Here is a 19,254-nt window from a genome sequence, read left to right as displayed (position 1 = left end):
TGTACCAGTAATAAAAGTATCTGCTTCATGCTGTTGTGCGGATAAAAAAAGTTGATACGTGGCAATTACTAAACATGCAATAAAGCAATTACTATTATCTCTAGCATTATTGCTGTTTCCCACATCCACTTGCTTATCACAAGACGCAATGGGTATAATGATTAAGTGCAAAGATTTGAGAGCCAATCGGCCTCAATTTGAAGCCCAGCTTCTGGGGTTGGGCAAGTTAGTTAACTTCTCTGTGCTTCATTTTTCCTGCCTGGTAAGGTTGTGAGGATTAAATAAATTTTCATGTATAAAATGTTGCGAACAGGGCTTCCCTGGTGGCGCAGTGGTTGAGAGTCCGCCTGCCGATGCAGGGGACACGGGTTCGTGCCCCGGTCCGGGGAGATCCCACATGCCGCGGACCCGTGAGCCATGGCCGCTGAGCCTGCGCATCCGGAGCCTGTGCTCCTCAATGGGAGAGGCCACAGCAGTGAGAGGCCCGCGCACCGCAAAAAAAAAAAAAAAAAAAAAACTGTTGGAAACAGTGCTGGTATGTAATGAGAATTAGCTGTTGTACAAGAAGAATATTCTCCCCTGGGGAGAGAGCCACTGCCCTAGATTTCCTAAAGATTGAGAGGAAGAACGATAGAACAGGGCTGATAATACTTGCAGAAAGTGCTTCCCTAGAGAGAAAGAATAAATTGCAGGTGCCCAAGAGAGAATTTCCTCGTCAGCCTCAGGACAAGCCCTCACCCAGGGGACCGATAAAATGTCCCACGTGTGGCTGTTTTCTGAGGCAAGAGGACTAGAGGGAGGGCCCTGGGGACCCCTGATGGAAAGTGCAGGGGATTTGGGACATGAATTCAGAGTAGTTTCTACTTGTGAAAACGAAACCTAGCCTCTCATCTGCTACCGAAAGGGGGATCTAGTCTTGCCAGGTGAGTTTTTTCCACGGCAGAGAAAAATACGTCTGGGAAATAGAAGCCATTTAAATTCTCTATGGCTAGACTTGAAATTGGCGGAAATGGGCCCAGTAGAGAGGGGTAGCGGGTCCCCACGTGTGGGATATGGCAGCAAGGTGCATGGTAAGGTCAGTGTGTCTGACCCCATGTCGTGTACTTAAAATCGTTTATCTTCATTATTATTATTTTTTTAAATAAATTTATTTATTTTATTTTTGGCTGCTTTGGGTCTTTGTTGCTGTGCTCGGGCTTTCTCTAGTTGCAGCGAGCCGGGGGCTACTCTTCGTTGCGGTGCACGGACCTCTCACTGCGGTGGCTTCTCTTGTTGCGGAGCACAGGCTCTAGGTGTATGGGCTTCAGTAGTTGTGGCTCGCGGGCTCTAGAGCTCAGGCTCAGTAGTTGTGGCGCATGGGCCTAGTTGCTCCGTGGCCTGTGGGATCTTCCCTGAACAGGGCTCAAACCCACGTCTCCTGCATTGGCAGGCAGATTCTTAACCACTGCGCCACCAGGGAAGCCCTATCTTCATTATTTAACACACTGAAGAAATAAAACTGGTGATTTTATGGAGATAGTTGTTTAGGCTTTAGCCAAATTAAAAAGGACAGTTTATATAAAAATGTGACGCATAGGGGTGGTGCAACTTGGATATAGAAGAGTTGTAAAAGTTATTGAAAATGAGGTTTAGGAAACATGGGAGTATAGTATATGCAAATGAAGGCCAGAGCTCAGTGTAATCCACTGGGGAGGACATATCACCTGTGGGGCAGCAGTGAGGGAAGGGGGTCTCCTGCTTCAATGGTCTTAATACTGAAGGAATTTTTAGATTGAAAGACGTCCAAATGGAACATGCCTTTACAGGTCGAAGAGGAGATTACCTTGCTTTGCAAACTTGTGGTCTGGTGTGGGCAGCTTGATGGGAGCTGCTTGTCAGCCAGGACACTCACCCTCATCCTGTTTGGGACGGGGGCGCGGAAGCAACAGCTACAAAAATGATCACAGCAAAGCCTCCAGAACTGGGCAATCATCAACCTCACCAGTAAAACCACTGTACAGTTCCTGAAGTGACATTAATACATGGTACAATGCTTCCAGAATAACTGAAGCTTTATAATATCTTGATGATATTCAGTGACTTCACATTTGTAAAGTGTGTGGAAGGGGGGCCTGGCTCTTTGGAAGTGTTTCATGCCACAATTTATCAAGCCTAAGATGCTACTGGTTATGAGTTGAGCTGTGACACAACATTGGTTGTAAGACATGTCCTAGTTTCACATTGTTAGAAGTATGAAAAAAATGCATCTTAGAATTGATGGAGTATGTTAACTGTTCATTTATAACATCTTAGCTTCGAACTGTTCATTGATATAAAAAATCCATCCTTTTGGGAGCCACATTTCAGTCAGAGTAAGTGAAAGAAAGGGAGTTTCTTTTCCTGCTAGGGGCCCATTGTTATTTAAAGAAGAGTTTACTATAGCTGCAAACTGGGGTGAACAAAGCTGACATGGAATAACGAGAATATGGGGAAAATGTCATTTATACATATATTTCATTGTACAAAGTATTTGATCTAGTTTCTTTTTCACTGAAAAGAACTGTATATGTGTGTGCACATTTTATAAATATTTACTCAGCAGAGAAATAAAACCCTACAGAAAGTACACTTAGATAAATAACTGCATCATTTTAACAACTGTATTGTCACATAGAGATATCGTTTTATATAAATAATATCACATATGCAATTAAAACCAAATTTGGGCTCCTGACCATCTCTTGTTTTTTTTTTTTTCCCCCAAACCTTTTTTCCTTCCCCCAATCAATTAGTCCAGCCAGTGTTGCCAGCCTGGTGTGTACCATCCACACTTTGCCCCCAGATCATGTCATCATGTCATCATGTCATCATGTCATCATGTAAAACCAACTCTACCCCTAGAGGGATTGGGGGTTGGTATGATTGTCCCCTGGGGGCAATGTAATGTCAGGAACCTCCTCCTCCTGAGCAGGCTGCTGAGAAGCCCCGAGAGCCTCAGAGAAGCTGAGTGATTTGTGGGAGACCCTGAGGATCTTGCTGGGAGGGCTGGTCTTTGAGAGCTGCCCATAACTTTTCTGGGATCAAGCTGGTCACAGATACAACCGTGTGGCCTGAGACAGTCCCAGTTGATGCCTCTTGTTCCAGCTTTATTATTCACAACATCCCCTTCTGCACACAGAGTGTCTCGGTTTAGATGATAAATTAGGTTTGCTCTAGTCACTTCCAGGAAGGGTGACTCTAGCCAACCCTGGCTTAGAAACCACTGGATCTAGTGATCCTGGAGCCAGTGTCTACACTTGGCCTTGATAATGGTATCGGAAGTGAGCTGTGCTGTAGCAGAAAGAGCAAAGAAAAGAAAGCCAGAAGTCCTGATGACAAGTCTCGGCGCTGGCCCTTTGTCCCAGGGATTAACTGAAGCCATGTATATGGAAATGCTACACAAATATTCAACTTTTGATCAGGTCACATGTACCTACGTGACTGAGACCAATAAACACATCCTCTACATTCACTGAGCCTCCTGTGCTCCTGCTTTGTGTGCCAGCCCCGCATGTACTTTTCCATCCCCAGCCCCTCCGAGCAGAGGCAACGTGGTACATTATAATCCCAGACCTCACTTTACCCATTTGTAAAATAGTGACAGTGCGATTGTAATATTCATGTCTTGCAGGTGTTGTGAGAATTCAATGAGCTGTAAAGCTTCGGTGTATATTTATGGTTTCAGTAAAAGTCAGTTCCATTTACCTTAAAGGTTGAGGGGAATAGGGGTGTTTGTGGGCTCCTGACTGCACACTCCCACTCCTACCCTCCACCTCTTCCAGAAACACCCCTTCCTTGCACTCTGTTCACTGCAGCTCAGCACCCACAAATGCTTGCTTCAGACATCCATCTTCATACCACCAAAATAGTGGGGGGTCTAAGTTCCATAAAGTTGAAACACATTGCAAGCCCAATGCTGGCTTACTATGCCCGGCACGTAGACAAACAAATATTTATGGTTGATTTTTTTTTTTTTCCCCATCGTTTGCAATGGAAGTGTTTCATTCCAGGCAAACAGCAGAACTGCTAAAGGTAGAATACCCAGACTGTCGATTAAAAGATGAATGTCTAACAGATAGTTCCAAGCCTTTCCTGTTACGACTCACTGGGACAGAAAATCCCATTAAAAAACAAGCTCAGCTCGTCAGGCCAGAGCATTACCCATTGTTCATTGTTGACAATAAGAATATGGTCTATCTGCCTTTTGCAGTGATACGCTTACAACATTGGGGACATTTGAGTCCCCAGTTTTCCAGAAATCATCACCCCCAGAAAATGCTTGATAGTATTGGCATCATATTCAACATTTCTATTTATTTTTAAATTTTACTAACACATTCATATGGTTTAAAACAGCAATAAAAAAGTAAACTGTGCAGCAAAGTTTAAAATGGAGAGTAAAAGTCACCTTTCTCCCCAAACCCCAGGCCTTCTCCCCAATGGAACCTTGTGTATCTTTCAAGAAAACAATTATAACACGTCTTTTTTTTTTTTAATTTTTTTAAAGATTTTTTTTTTTAAATAAAATTTATTTATTTATTTTTGGCTGCTTTGGGTCTTCGTTGCTGCACATGGCTTTCTCTAGTTGTGGCGAGCGGGGGCTACTCTCTGTTGCGGTGCTTTGGCTTCTCACGACGGTGGCTTCTCTTGCTGCGGAGCGTGAGCTCTAGGCGGGCGGGCTTCAGTAGTTGTGGCACGTGGGCTCAGTAGTTGCGGCTCGCGGGCTCTAGAGCACAGGCTCAGTAGTTGTGGTGCGCAGGCGTAGTTGCTCCATGGCATGTGGGATCTTCCTGGACCAGGGCTCAAACCCGTGTCCCCTGCATTGGCAGGCGGATTCTCAACCACTGTGCCACCAGGGAAGCCCTAAAGATTTTTTTTGATGTCCTTTATTTTTTTAAAGTCTTTTATTGAATTTGTTACAATATTGCTTCTGTTTTATGTTTTGTTTTTTTGGCCGCGAGGCATGTGGGATCTTAGCTCCCCAACCAGGGATCAAACCCACACCCCCTGCATTGGAAGGCAAAGTCTTAACCACTGGACCGCCAGGGAAGTCCCAACACATATGTTTTAAAAAGTTTAGGCAAGAGCAGTCCTTGAATACTAAATCCACGTATTGACTGCTATTTTCATGAAACTGGGGATCTTGAAGATCTTCCAAGTCAGCACAGGCAGATTGCTTTCAATGACCGTGTGGAACACCTGCAGGGAGTGCCATGTTCTAATCGGTCTCTAATCCATATGTCCAGTTTTCCTCATTACAGACTTTGTTACAGCGAGCAACCTTCTACTTACATCTTGGCATCCTTGGTAGATCTTGAGGTAAATTCCTAAAAATAAAATGGCTGGATCAAAGAGGGTATGCATTTTATTTTTATTTAGTTAACAGTTTATATATTGGTCTGTGTGACTGAAGTTCTTTTTTTTTTTTTAATATTTATTTATTTATTAATTTGGCTGTGCAGGGTCTTAGTTGCAGCATGTGGGATCTAGTTCCCTGAGCAGGAATCAAACCTGGGCCCCCTGCCTTGGGAGCTCGGAGTCTTAACCACTGGACCACCAGGGAAGTCCCGTGACTGAAGTGTTTTTTTTTTTTTTTTTTTTTTTTTTGCGGTACGCGGGCCTCTCACTTGTGGCCTCTCCTGTTGCAGAGCACAGGCTCCGGACGCGCAGGCTCAGTGGCCATGGCTCGTGGGTCCAGCCGCTCCGCAGCATGTGGGATCTTCCCGGACCGGGGCACGAACCCGTGTCCCCTGCATCGGCAGGCAGACTCTCAAGCACTGTGCCACCAGGGAAGCCCTGGTGACTGAAGTTTTGATCCCTATTTCCACATGACTGTCTAAAGATACTGTGCTGTGTATTCTTTCTACAAGAGGGTAAGGGCGTTTATGGCCACTCCTTCCCCAGGCCCTGCCCAACACTGAGCCTGTTGTGTTTACCCAGCACATTTGATGGCCTCCCTTTCCTGGGCGTCTGAAGGACGTATGAAGAAGTGTAGTTACCCAGTATATGGTCGTCTCCTCTCTCCGGGATGAACCAAGGAAGGAAAATGCTCAGAGACACTAGTGAGAGTATGTGCAGAGCCCTGGCTGTGGGCAGGACTGCCCTGGGGCCCTCTCCGTGGGAGTGGAGGTTGGCTTTCAGGAGACAACAGTGCCTGCTTTCGTGCGCTGACTCCCCTTTGCTCACCCTAGTCCCCACCCTGCTAAACACACACCAGTTCATGACACTTATGCTTTTAAAATCAGTGACCGGGGGCTTCCCTGGTGGCGCAGTGGTTGAGAGTCTGCCTGCCGATGCAGGGGACACGGGTTTGTGCCCCGGTCAGGGAGGATCCCACATGCCGCGGAGCGGCTGGGCCCGTGAGCCATGGCCGCTGAGCCTGCGCGTCCGGAGCCTGTGCTCCGCAACGGGAGAGGCCACAACAGTGAGAGGCCCGCGAACCGCAAATAATAAATAAATAAATAAATAAAATCAGTGACCGGGTTCTTCCCCAGCGTGAGGTACCCCTGTGTCTTGGTGCCACCCCTTCATTGTGAGGGGTACACCGGGCCATTAAGTGGATGTGGGCATACCCGACGTTTTAGAACTTGCACGTGAATCCATGCTTTTTAATCAACTGTTTCATCATTAGGAAGTAACTGTGGACCAGAGAAAGTCTGCACTCAACGTTTACCTAGTGAGAAGTATCTCTTTCGTAATTTGTAATCATTGTCAGGGCTAAGAGTAACTTTTTTTTTTTTTTGGCAGTACACGGGCCTCTCACTGTTGTGGCCTCTCCTGTCGCGGAGCACAGGCTCCGGACGCGCAGGCTCAGCGGCCATGGCTCACGGGCCCAGCCGCTCCGCGGCATGTGGGATCCTCCCGGACCGGGGCACGAACCCGTGTCCCCTGCATCAGCAGGCGGACTCTCAACCACTGCGCCACCAAGGAAGCCCTAAGAGTAACTTTTTATCATCATCATCATTATCATTGTTATTATTATCATTTCTTAGCTGGCACATCAGCAGCCATTTTCCGTCCTTTGTACAGCGTCGCTTCACTTACCAAGAACTGTTGGGAAATGAAATACCTCACTGAGTGCCCCTACTTGTTTAAAATGTTACCATTTTTTTGGTGGGGAATCTAAAAGGAGTTACCCCATCCAAAAAGCCCACAGAAGAGAAGGAAGTGGAGTCTCACTGAGGTGCTAGCCTGGTAAACTGGACTTCTGTCATCTGAGGAAAATGTACCTCCTCACACAGATGGGGAAGTCTCCGTCCCTCGGGTCGTCTTCCCAGCAGGCGTGGCAGCCCATCCTGCCCCTACGCTCCCAGTCAGGGGCAGGAGGAAGAAGCAAAGAAGTCCAGGTTATTTGCCCCAGGAACACCATTCTTGTCCACACAATTCTAGGACAGTAGTTTGTGGTCTGAAGGCAACTTTCAGCTTCTGAGAACATTGTCTAGGGCAGCGGTCCCCAACCTTTTTGGCACCAGGGACAGGTTTCCGTGCAAGACAATTTTTCCAACGGGGGAGGGGGAGGATGGGGGAAGGGTAGGGGTGGGGGGATGGGGGTGGGGATGGTGGGGAGGGGAGGAGGAGGGGACGGGGGAGGGGAGGGGGATGGAGATGGGGGAGGGGATGGGGAGGGGTGGGGAATGCTAGGGGGGGATGCTGGGGGAGATGGGTCAGGTGGTAATGCAAGCATGGGGAGCGGCATATGAAGCTTTGCTCGCTCACCTGCTGCTCACCTCCTGCTGTGTGACCCCTTACTGGTCTGCCGCTCCCCGGGGGTTGGGGACCCTGGTCTAGGGTTGTAAGGTGATAACCGTTTCCCACTGTGTTCCCCACTTATTCTCTGTCAGTGGCTATGTTCCAAGGAAGGCTTCTGGGAAAGTCACACTATGATCAAACACTGTGGTCCCCTATAGAAAAACATTAAACAGTTGTTCTTTTTCACTGTGGGGAACTTCGAAGCTTCCGTGGGTTGGGATGAGAGCCTATGCATCCTTGTTTCATTTCCAGCTTCCCGGATCCGGTTCTCACCCTCCGCTAGAACTGCCCAGCCCAGCCCTGTCCCAGCTTTCATCTGCCTATGGGTGGGTTCTGTGGATTGCCAAGGACGGGTCAGCCTTCCCTGAAAGGCTCTAAGGTGCTCCCAGCATCCCTAGCTATTTTCCCTCCTTCCCTTTAGTGCATTTGAATTTCGGGGGGCGGGGCGGGGGGGATGGAGAAGGGGGAGGAGAAAAGCATAGTAAGGGTGGGGGTCAATAAAGACAGGAACTGCAATTAGAAGACCTTGGGCGATTTACTTTTTTTTTTTTTTTTAAATCAGTAACATAGAGATAATACATAGTATAGGAGATGATTGTGAAGATTGAATGAGTTCACATATATAACTATAATAGCCTGGGAGGAAGTGGGGGACAGAGAGAGATTTGTGACCAAATTGGTTATAGGAAATATGTCAGGTGAAAAATAGCTCCAGTGTTTTAGTCTTTGATGCTAAGAGAAGGTGGCCATTAACAAAAATTGTATAGTCTTCCCTTTGTATCCACAGGGGATTGGTTCCAGGACCGCTGTGGATACCAAAATCCCTGGATGCTCAAGTCCCTTATATAAAATGGCATCGTACCGTCAGCCCTTCTTATCTGCGATCTACGGTTGGGAATCCGCGGATGCAGAACCCGTGGATACGGAGGACCCTCCAACTGTTTGTCTTTTTAGTGATGAATTCAGTTATGTCTTTTTAGTGATGAATTCAGATAAATGGCATTCTGTTGCCATTTAAACATAACATGTGGAAATATCGAGTAAGTCACTAGGGAGAAAGTGTGAAGAACCCGTGATGTTTGAATGAGTTCATAATCATAGAGACTTTGGTTCGCATCTTGCCTTTGCTACTTACTGCTTGGGGCGTCTGTTTCCTTGCATGTAGCATGGGAATGTTAACCCCTCTCTCATAGGGTTGTTTGGAAGAGCAAAAAAGCAATTGCCTCAAATCAAATGGCTCATTGCCTTGCTTATAGTAACTGTCAGGTATCCTATTGGTTCCTTACCCTCTTGTAGATAGAAGTCTGGAGACCCAGCCGGGGACTTTTTTGTGCGGAGGGATATTTGAGACGATGAGAATCAATGCACTCCACGAGGAGCCCTGTTGCACTGGGGAGTAACTGCTGTTAGGAAGAAGACACTACCTTTGAGATGGGACAGACAGTAATGTATCACACTGCAGTGAGAGAGAGAAAAGACAGTTGGATTGGGCACCAAGATGGACTTGGGTTACCTTGAGAAGGCATTTCTGTGGATCAGTACAAACACATACACTATGACACGGAGCCCCTACATTTCTTGTCCTTTGCACATGTTAAATAACAGCTTATTAGTAGCCCTTCTGTTTTGTTCAACTGCTTACATTTTTAAAGAGAAAATAATATTTTTGCCCTCTTTTAAGTAGGTAGATATTTATTGGGGTAAAAAAGAAACAAACGCACACACCTACTGGCTAGTTACTCCAGGACCCTAGTTTTCTATGCAGAGTAATTTTTGCAGGTGCCCAGAAAGAGTATTCAAGCTGGGAAAGCAGGGAGGGTGGAGGAGGGGAGGAGTCTCCAGGAATCTTTATCTGGGTGGAAATAGAAGGTGGAGATGGAGATCTCTCAACTCTTCCATTGAGATCCAGTGAGTCATGCTGTGGCCAGTGCTTTCTGCTTTTCCTCAAGAATAAGGAGTGGTGAGGTTTGAGGTAATTTTGGAACTGATTGAGGAACTGATGCTGCGTGTGGTTCTGAGAAAGTCCAATTTATCATATAAACAGTTTCCCTCTGTAAGGCAGCCTGGGTGGCAAGCTTTCCAGAAAGGGTTTCCAGAACCCTTTCCAGAACCCATCGCACTATGCTTTTCCTATGGTGGCCCCTTCCTTGGCTGGTTTTTTAATAATTGCTTTCCCAGCGCTTCTTAGATTTTGCCATTTCAAAGGGCACGTGTCTCCTGCAGGGAAAGCATTAAACAGTTTTTTAAAGTGAAATTTAAAATGTTATTTATCTTGTTTCCTTCCACCTTCCCCTTCTCTCAAAGAGCCTATTGCCTTTTCTCATCCTAGTTTTGACGTTTGAGCAGGTGGCCTTTCTAGATACCCTAATTCAGAAATTTTTTCTCCTTTATCCAAACTCCTCTCAAAAGTAAACTCCTGGGCTTCCCTGGTGGCGCAGTGGTTGAGAGTCCGCCTGCCGATGCAGGGGACACGGGTTCGTGCCCCGGTCTGGGAAGATCCCACATGCCGCGGAGTGGCTGGGCCCGTGAGCCATGGCCGCTGAGCCTGCGCGTCCGGAGCCTGTGCTCCGCAACGGGAGAGGCCACAACAGTGAGAGGCCCGTGTACCGCAAAAAAAAAAAGTAAACTCCTGAGGAGGGAGAAGAGCCAGTCTTGCTTGATTCAATGCCCACCATGCTTGTCCAGTGTGTGACATGTCCAGTAGGATGCATGGAGAGCTTGAAGGGAAGGGAGAGTCTTCTAATATCTTGCCATGTATTATTTGTCATTATTTCATGTGTATTGGCTTTTTTTTTTTTTGCACCGTGAGTGTAAATTATAATGAATATCCTTCCTTGTCTAGTCTTGTCTGGCAAATTCAAAATATTTTACGTCCACTTCACATGGCACCTTCTCCAGGAAGTGATTTCTGTCTCTCCTGGGACAAAGGAGTCTCCACCCACTGCTGGAACACCCATTTTACCTGCGTTTACGTGTTGACTGTTGCTGACGCACAAATGATGAATCATTTGGTGGCTATCTCTCACGTCCTTCAGGAGACCATGAGCTCCCCAAATGCAGCCACAATGGGGCTCCCATCTGCCCTTAGCTCCAGGACTTGGCACGTAGTCCAACCCATGGGGGATCACACTGCAGAAATGCCAAGTGATAGGAAGCCCTGCGGGCCACAGGATGCTCAGAGGCCACCCGTGGTGTTAAGTTGTAAATCCAGTAAGCAGACAAGGGCTCTACCTGTCCAAGGAAGCTGTGAGATCAGACGAGGTTCTTCTGTGCGTAGCGTGTTCTGTGAGCGTGTTGAGGCCGTCCTGTCCATTTCCTTGTTAATATAGCAGTGATCAGGGTAAAAAATGTAGCTTATCTTTTGAATGTGGAAGGCCAGTATTACATCGACAGTGGGAAGTTCATGGATGGAAAGCAGTTCAGATGGCTTGAGAAATTATGACAGTGGGACCTAGCCATTGTGGGATACATATTCTTTCCACTTCTGAGTTCCGTCATATAATTTGCAAGCCAAGTCCAGAACGTTTCTGTTTCATTGCTTATTTTACCAGTCAATTCTACAAAACAATAAGGTTGAAGGAATTATCCAAGCCCGTTGATCATTTACTGTGCTGTACTCTGGATACGGCTTGGTGCTTTACATGTCGTTTTATTTAATCCTTACCGCAACTCTATGAACTGGGTCTTATTTCTCCCATTTTTACAGAGACAAAAGCCTAAGTGACACAAAAGCTTAGATCACTTTTCCCCACTTCGCTTAGGTGGCAAAGCGGAAATCTGAATCCAGATCTGTTGATAGCAAGATCTTTGTTTGCTTTGCTCATTCTCATTTGATATAAGGACTATTTGGGAACTCAGTGACACTTTTTTTTTCCTCCAGGAGAAAAGAAACCATCCTTATAATTGTGTGTTCTCTGTTTGCAGGGAAGCAAAGGTGCCTACCGGTACCACTGGCAGAGCCACAATGTCAAGCACAGTGGCGTGGATGACATGGTGTTGCTCTCCAAGATCACAGAGAATGCCATCGTGGAGAATCTAAAGAAGAGATACATGGACGACTACATTTTTGTATCCTTTATTGGTTTCTTTGGACATTTCTAAGTGAGATGACATGTCCATCCTAGTATAAGAGATCCATCTGAAATTCTGAACTGACACTATATGCTCAAGTCATTTTCACCATTGCAGAATGTGGTTTTGTACTTTCTGTCCCTTGGTTCAGGCTGTAGGAAGGGCAGAGATGGTGCCAAAGTTTTCCCCTGGCATTTCACAAAAGCAAGATGGAGCCAGGGACTTCCCTGGCGGTTAAGACTCCGTGCTTCCACTGCAGGGGGCACGGGTTCCATTCCTGGTCAGGGAACTAAGATCCCACATGCCGCGCCGTGTGACCAGAAAAAAAAAAGATGCAGCCAGTATTCCTCTATTTCAGTCAATGGCACTGTACCTTTGAAGTGCTCTAGCCACGCACGTGGTGTCTAAAACCTGTGCTCTTCCTAGAGAATGTCCTGGTCTGCAGAATTCTGTCGATAGCGCTCCCTAATTGCAAAGCAGAGACAGTTAAGTCCAGACTTAAAAGGTTTAAAAAAGATTGCCTCATGCAAAAAAATATGCCATTTTGCCAGTTTTTCTGCATTCTTATGTTCATGAAAAGAAACATGAGAGAGAAGTGAAGATGAACTGTTGAAAATGTCTGATATTCTTGAGTTCTTTATGTTTCAGTTTTAGCTTGCCAGATACCATTTTTTTTGGTAGGACTTTAAAAAATTCAGAATGGAAATTTGATTCAAATGTGTGTTGACTTCATTATAAACAGAGAACTGTGATAGTTGCTTAAGTTCCTACAGGATTCAGGAGTTCTGTTTGGTGCAACTATGTAAAGTTCTTTTAATAGAATTATTGTGGAGTTGGTTATAGATAAGCAAGGGTCTGTGAAAATCTATATAGTAGTACCAGAAAGTTTAACCGTGATGCTCTTGGTGGCTTCTGAAGGTATGACGTTCTGGATGATCATTCAAAGCGGAGTCTTTGCAACTATCATAACATACATTTTAGATTTTAACCCCCAAACCTTGGGAAGGTAAAGTTTTCACATTCGTAGCTTCTGTTTATTATTTACACCACTCCTTTGACTCTTAGGTAAAAGCACCCATAGCAATGCAGCAGTACTTCTGCAGGGACTGCCTATTCTATCATTGGTGAGGAGGGAGTTCAACTCACCAGGGCTTAATACTAATAGACATTATTCCAAGGCACTTGGAGGGTTCTAACCAATAGTGTGCTGTTTCTTGTTTACCACAGGAAGTTTTTCCAAATATCTGGGTAGTTAAATCCCTAAACCTCTGCTTTTAAGCAGTAATAGATAGATTTGGATTCATTAGCCACGTTATAATAGCATTTTGATCAGGTGTGGAAGCCCGCTGCCTAAACACAGAATCCCACCCACCACAGGATTTTATTGGAACGTAGCCATGCTTGTTGGTTTACTTACCGTCTGTGGCTGCTTTTATGCTACTGTGGCAGAGTGGAGTATATGCAACAGACCCTATGATGCGCAAAGCCTAGACTATTCTCTGATCCTTTGCAGAAAACATTTGTTGACTCCTAGATACCTGCACAGAGCTTCCTTTAATTGTATGAAAGCAGTTTTATTCGGTTGTAAGTTCTCATTTTATTTGGTCAAAAAATTGAAATATGCTCACTTTATCTGGGCTTATCATCTATTAAAAGATTTTAATCACTTTTATGTGCAAGACCTAAGGCACATGGAAACTGGCCGATGACGGATCAGGAAGAGTTGGGATGAATCTGGACAGACTGGCTTCAAGCTTTAATCTGCGTGAGCTTGGTGACCTTACACAAGTTTTGTGATCTGTGTTCCTTGATTTCCTCACCTGTAAAATGGAAGTGATGATAAAACCTCCCACATGAGGCTGTTGTAGGGTAAAATGAAATAATGAATGCAGTGAGTACAAAGTAAGCATTAGTTATTATTATCGTACACTAAGGCAAGTGTATAAGTTCCTCCCATATTTCTTTGTTTTTTGCGGTACACGGGCCTCTCACTCTTGTGGCCTCTCCCGTTGCGGAGCACAGGCTCTGGACGCGCAGGCTCAGCGGCCATGGCTCACGGGCCCAGCCGCTCCACGGCATGTGGGATCTTCCCGGACTAGGGCACAAACACGTGTCCCCTGCATCGGCAGGTGGACTCCCAACCACTGCGCCACCAGGGAAACCCCCTGCCGTATTTCTGAATTATGTTCCAAAACTTCAATGATAAAGTTGCTTATTGGACATTCAAATGCATTTTACCATAGAAGCTTTTGTTTATTTATTTTATTTTTTCTTAATTTTTAATTAATTTTATTTTATTTATTTTATTTTTGGATGCGTTGGGTCTTCGTTGCTGCACACAGGCTTTTCTCTAGTTGCCACGAGTGGGGGCTACTCTTCGTTGCGGTGCGCAGGTTTCTCACAGCGGTGGCTTCTCTTGTTGTGGAGCACGGGCTCTAGGCGCACGGGCTTCAGTAGTTGTGGCACTCAGGCTCAGTAGTTGTGGCTCGAGAGCTCTAGAGTACAGGCTTATTAGTTGTGGTGCACGGGCTTAGCTGCTCTGTGGCATGTAGGAATTTCCCGGACCAGGGCTCAAACCCGTGTCCACTGCATTGGCAGGCGGATTCTTAGCCACTGCGCCACCAGGGAAGCCCCATAGAAACTTTTCAATGGAGGATTGGTTTATTGACAAGCCCATAGAAGACTCATTTCCGGTGGATGTAGTTGAACTCATTATTCATTGGAATGTTCTTAGAACGTGGACTCAGTTTATTACATTATTTACATAGGCATGGTTTGTTCTTTTAAAAAATTATATTTTATTTAATTTTGGCTGCGTTGAATCTTCGTTGCTACACGTGGGCTTTCTCTGGTTGCAGCGAGCGGGAGCTACTCTTCGTTGCGGTGTACGGGCTTCTCATCGCGGTGGCTTCTCTTGCTGCAGAGCACGGGCTCTAGGTGCACGGGCTTCAGTAGTTGTGGCACACGGGCTCAGTAGTTGTGGCTCGCAGGCTCTAGAGCGCAGGCTCAGTAGTTGTGGCGCACGGGCTTAGTTGCTCCACAGCATGTGGGATCTTCCCGGCCCAGGGCTTGAACTCGTGTCCCCTGCGTTGGCAGGCAGATTCTTAACTACTGCACCACTAGGGAAGCCCTATAGGCATGGTTTTTGATCAACTGGGTAAGAAAAGAAAAATATGTCAGTGGTTATCAGCAGCCAGCCCATCATCAACCTAGACAGACTCACTTTTCTCCGTACAGATCGCGTTTACCCCTAAAACACTAGAAACTCCTAAGAACAGGGACTATGTCTTCTATACCTTTTAAAAAGCAAAGTTTAAAAAGCACTTTAAAGCAATATGTGTTCATTTAACACGATTTACAAAATGCAGTTAACTAGAAAGGAGAACATTAAAATCCCCTGCTATCCCACCATATAAGGTTTGTTCCTATTAACCTGTTGTATATTTTTCAATTTACTCACATATAAACATACCTATACATACATGTGCTTTCTTGTTAATTTTAGCCAAAAAGTGGCATCATCCTGCCTTGTTTATTTCTTAGTTTCCTGCATAATTCTTGGCATGGTGCATTATAGTAGATGTTCATTGAAAGTTTGTTGACTATGATGACTCGCTTTTTATATTCAGACAGCAGAATTTCAAAGTGACTCACACAGAGGGGGCTGATTCCCAGCCTTTGAATTAATGTCTTTGAATCAATGACTGACTAATCGTGTGTTCTTCCAAGGAAATGAGTTAGTTGACCACTAATAGACTTCGTGTTGTAGAAACCTCTGCCCACTCAGTATATGAGAAACTCGGCATCAGCATGCTTTCCGGCAATAGCACAGAGCAGCTTTCAGCTTTGAGGAAGCTTGATGGCTCTGTTGGATGTTTACGAAATAATACCAAGGGTCTAACTGTGAATCTTTTCCTCTGATAAGTGATAGAAGCCTCCTTTATAAGTTCAATGCCAAGGGAATGTTATGATAGAGTAGCATTATTTTGAATGAGTTTTTCCCCCTCTCTCTCCTAAGCTTAATAGTTAAGACAAGAAGAGATTCGCCTTTAGGTTAAGTTATAAAAATGCTCATTTTACCTATTCTACATCTAATAGCAGCACATTGTTTCGTACTGAAGGTCAGCATTTGGAACAATCAATTGTTAATGCATTCAGGCTGACTGAACATTTCTTTGTTTCACATTAGAAAAAAAATCTACTTGGAATATGCGAACACTGTTAACCAACAAAACCCCATTTTTTTCAGCTATTTATCCTAAGACCAGGGAGGTTTCATTTACTATCTATTTTTCTTGAGTGTTTCCACACTTCTTACAATTACATTCTAAAATATAGGAGGGAAACCTTGCAGTATTTTCCCTCTGCTTGGTGAGATATCATTTATAGCCACTTGGCTGACAAAAATAGTTCCTGTACAAAGCACTCCATGCTCATTTGGTCCAACTTTCTCCAAACTTGTTTTTCCTCAAAGACCACATGCTCAAGTGTGCTTGGCATTTTCAGCCCTTGAATTAGGAGTTAAGACACTTGCGCCAGAGCAACCGGAGCTCAGGGCAGCGCCATTGATTTGAATGAGGTTTGACCCTTGGCCATCAGTTCATGTTGGGGGGCAGCCACTGCAGTGAGATGAACGTGAGTCTGGTGTCCGGAGCCAGGGGCTCAAGTTCCAGCTCTGTCGTCTCCACATATGTGACTTCACACAAATCACCTCACCTCCCTGCCCCACCTCAGTGATGAGTCCAGGCAGGTCGACTACATCAGTGTGGGCAGTTTGGGGGAATTCACTGGCTATTTAAATTTTTTTTTTTTTTTTTAAAAAAACATTAAACGCTTAACCTTGCCTTATAAGACCATTAAAAACAAATTTACAGGAGCTGCACTACCATCACATTTCATAAAAGAAAGACTATTTTAACACCCAAAAAGTAGAAAGGAAATAGTGTAAGAATAAAGGATGGTCCTTTATACTGAATACATTGGGCTTTATAAAAAATTCAGGGCACTGTTTCTCTTTTTGTCATTCTTGCTGCAGATTGATGAAAGTACAAGGATCCACAGAGTAGTAATTGGGAAACAATCAATGAAAGATCTATTAGCTGCCTTCTGTCTTGCATATGCTGTTAAATAAGATGGCATTTATCTTATTTCCGGTTTTTTTAATTTTTAATCATAACCTTGTGTATCTGCATACAATTTGAGAATTAACCTTGGGCCACACCTTTCCAGCTAAAGGTCGTGTGGGTAGAGACAATGACGGAACAGCTGTTTCCAAAGGCACACCTGAATTATGCAGCAGGGAGCAGGAGTGGGTATTAGAGTTACCTGGAGAAGTGGCCCAACCCAGTAGATGACCTGTGCTGTCAGGGAGGTAGCTGAGGTCTCTGCAGACCCAAGCAGGTGGGAAAAACATAGTTGTTTCCTTTAACTTCCAAATCAAATTCTCTTGTCTCCATTCTGATTTAAGTAAATTTGTAGCTAGATAGGAACAGCGTTATTCATTTCAAACCAAACTTTATTTTTCAGGAGTCCTCCCAAATAATACCGCCCGCGAGAGCCTTACTGGATCCCTCTTCCAATCTGAGTCATGGATTCAGGATTGGCCTAGAATATTCCAAAAGAGGTTTTTTTCTTTGAATGTCTCCTTGCCAGAGTTTATGTAGACTACTTAGTGAAAATCAAGACTTTACAAGATGTCTTTTCACATAGCAGACTATTAACAGTAAAAAAATGTTGGTTCCTGACCGTCCCAGGTGGCAGAGTGGTTAAGAATCACCTGCCATTGCAGAGGACACGGGTTCGAGCCCTGGTCCAGGAAGATCCCACATGCCACGGAGCAACTAAGCCCGTGCGCCACAACTACTGAGCCTGTGCTCTAGAGCCCGTGAGCCACAACTACTGAAGCCTGTGCACCTAGAGCCCATGCTCTGCAACAAGAGAAGCCCCTGCTCGCTGCAACTAGAGAAAACCCACATGCGGCAACGAAGACCCAACACAGCCAAAAATAAATAAAGAAATATTTTTAAATGTTGGTACCTATAGGAGCTCTTATGCAACCCAATCTAGATCTATTTATTGGGGAACAAGGTTGGGTTGGTGATTCCTTTGGCTTGGGTCCTCTGGCAGCTCTTTATTCTCTGAGTGCAGGGATTGGTTTATCTAGGACAGGTGACATCCACAGCAGTCCCTTTACAACTGAGGAAGGAGCACCATCCTCCATGGAAAGATCCTATTTGGGGGATGGATGTAGGCATAGACATCTACTTCTGAAATGAATATGGTCGTAGCAGTGCTGTACTTCTTGAATGTTGAAGATTTCTCTATGCCTCAGTTTCCTCCTAGTAAAATAGGATTAAAATAGTAACAGGGGACTTCCCTGGTGGCAAGCGGTTGAGGGTCCGCCTGCTGATGCAGGGGACACGGGTTTGTGCCCCGGTCCAGGAAGATCCCACATGCCGCGGAGCGGCTGGGCCCATGAGCCATGGCCGCTGAGCCTGCGCGTCCGGAGCCTGTGCTCCGCAATGGGAGAGGCCACAATAGTGAGAGGCCCGCGTACCGCAAAAAAAAAAAAGAAAAAATAGTAACAGGATTGTCATTAGGAGCTTAGATTAGTGCCATGTATACATGTATGTGTTCGATCAGTGTTTTTATCATCAACACTTAGTCTTGGCTGTAACACTATGAAGACGTCTGACCTGCTTAATAATTCTAACAATAAATTTATCTGTTCTAAGTTTTACCTCAAAAAAAACAGCCCACTGACGTGTGGTTGGCCTCCTCTGACTTTGGCACTTGGAAATACGTTTGCTCTTGGCCCTTCGTCTGTGACTCTGTAGTGATTTTCAGTTATGATTCACTGTCTCATCTGCGTTTTCTCTTAGTGCCATGGCCTGACCCCAGAGCAGTGCTGGGTGTATCTGGATGTGCAGTGAAAATGGACCCCATCTTGTCTACTACTGTTTCATGTTCAGCCCTTTCAATTCTGAAGATCTTTCTGTTCAGTGAAAAAGCAAGCAAAATTGCAACCCAGTCATACCCTATTCTCACTTTCATGTATAAGTATTAATTTTTAAATATTATATGATCCATTCCACTCTTGGCTCATTTGTGTTCAATAATAATACCAGCACTGCATCCCAGAGATGTTAACGTGACAGAATGAGCATCCTGAAGTGTATGAATCAAGGACATTGCCTCTACTACATAGCAAACATTGTGCTGACCATTTTATACTGTTTCATTTAATTCTCATAACAGGCCTATCAAGTAGGTCCTATTTACCCCATCGTCCAATAACCACCGCTTAGAGATGTGACTCAAGGTCAGCGTAGAATAGAACTGGGTGTGGGGAGCTAGGCAATCCGACCAGATTCCCTGTGCTGCTCTATTTGACACTCAGGTCCTAATATGTGAATA

General features: G+C 45.1%; 1 protein-coding gene across 3 annotated transcripts in view; it reads left to right on the top strand.

Moving 5' to 3' along the window:
• Positions 1–19,254, top strand: part of MYO1E (myosin IE) — a 205,307-nt gene that overhangs the window by 75,985 nt on the left and 110,068 nt on the right. For 2 of the 3 annotated variants that reach the window (XM_067748572.1, XM_067748554.1), the window contains exons 1-2: positions 8,778–8,807; positions 11,692–11,835. In XM_067748572.1, coding sequence (XP_067604673.1) covers positions 8,793–8,807; positions 11,692–11,835 — 159 coding nt within the window. In that variant the 5' untranslated portion in view covers positions 8,778–8,792. Of the gene's footprint in view, positions 1–8,777; positions 8,808–11,691; positions 11,836–19,254 lie in introns of those variants that run through there. The other variant, XM_067748563.1, reaches the window with a different exon arrangement.

Source organism: Pseudorca crassidens, chromosome 1 (assembly GCF_039906515.1).
Source record: "Pseudorca crassidens isolate mPseCra1 chromosome 1, mPseCra1.hap1, whole genome shotgun sequence".
Classification (NCBI taxonomy): domain Eukaryota; kingdom Metazoa; phylum Chordata; class Mammalia; order Artiodactyla; family Delphinidae; genus Pseudorca; species Pseudorca crassidens.
Note: the sequence above shows the minus strand (reverse complement) of the source record. Positions and strands in the feature narration are given on the sequence as shown.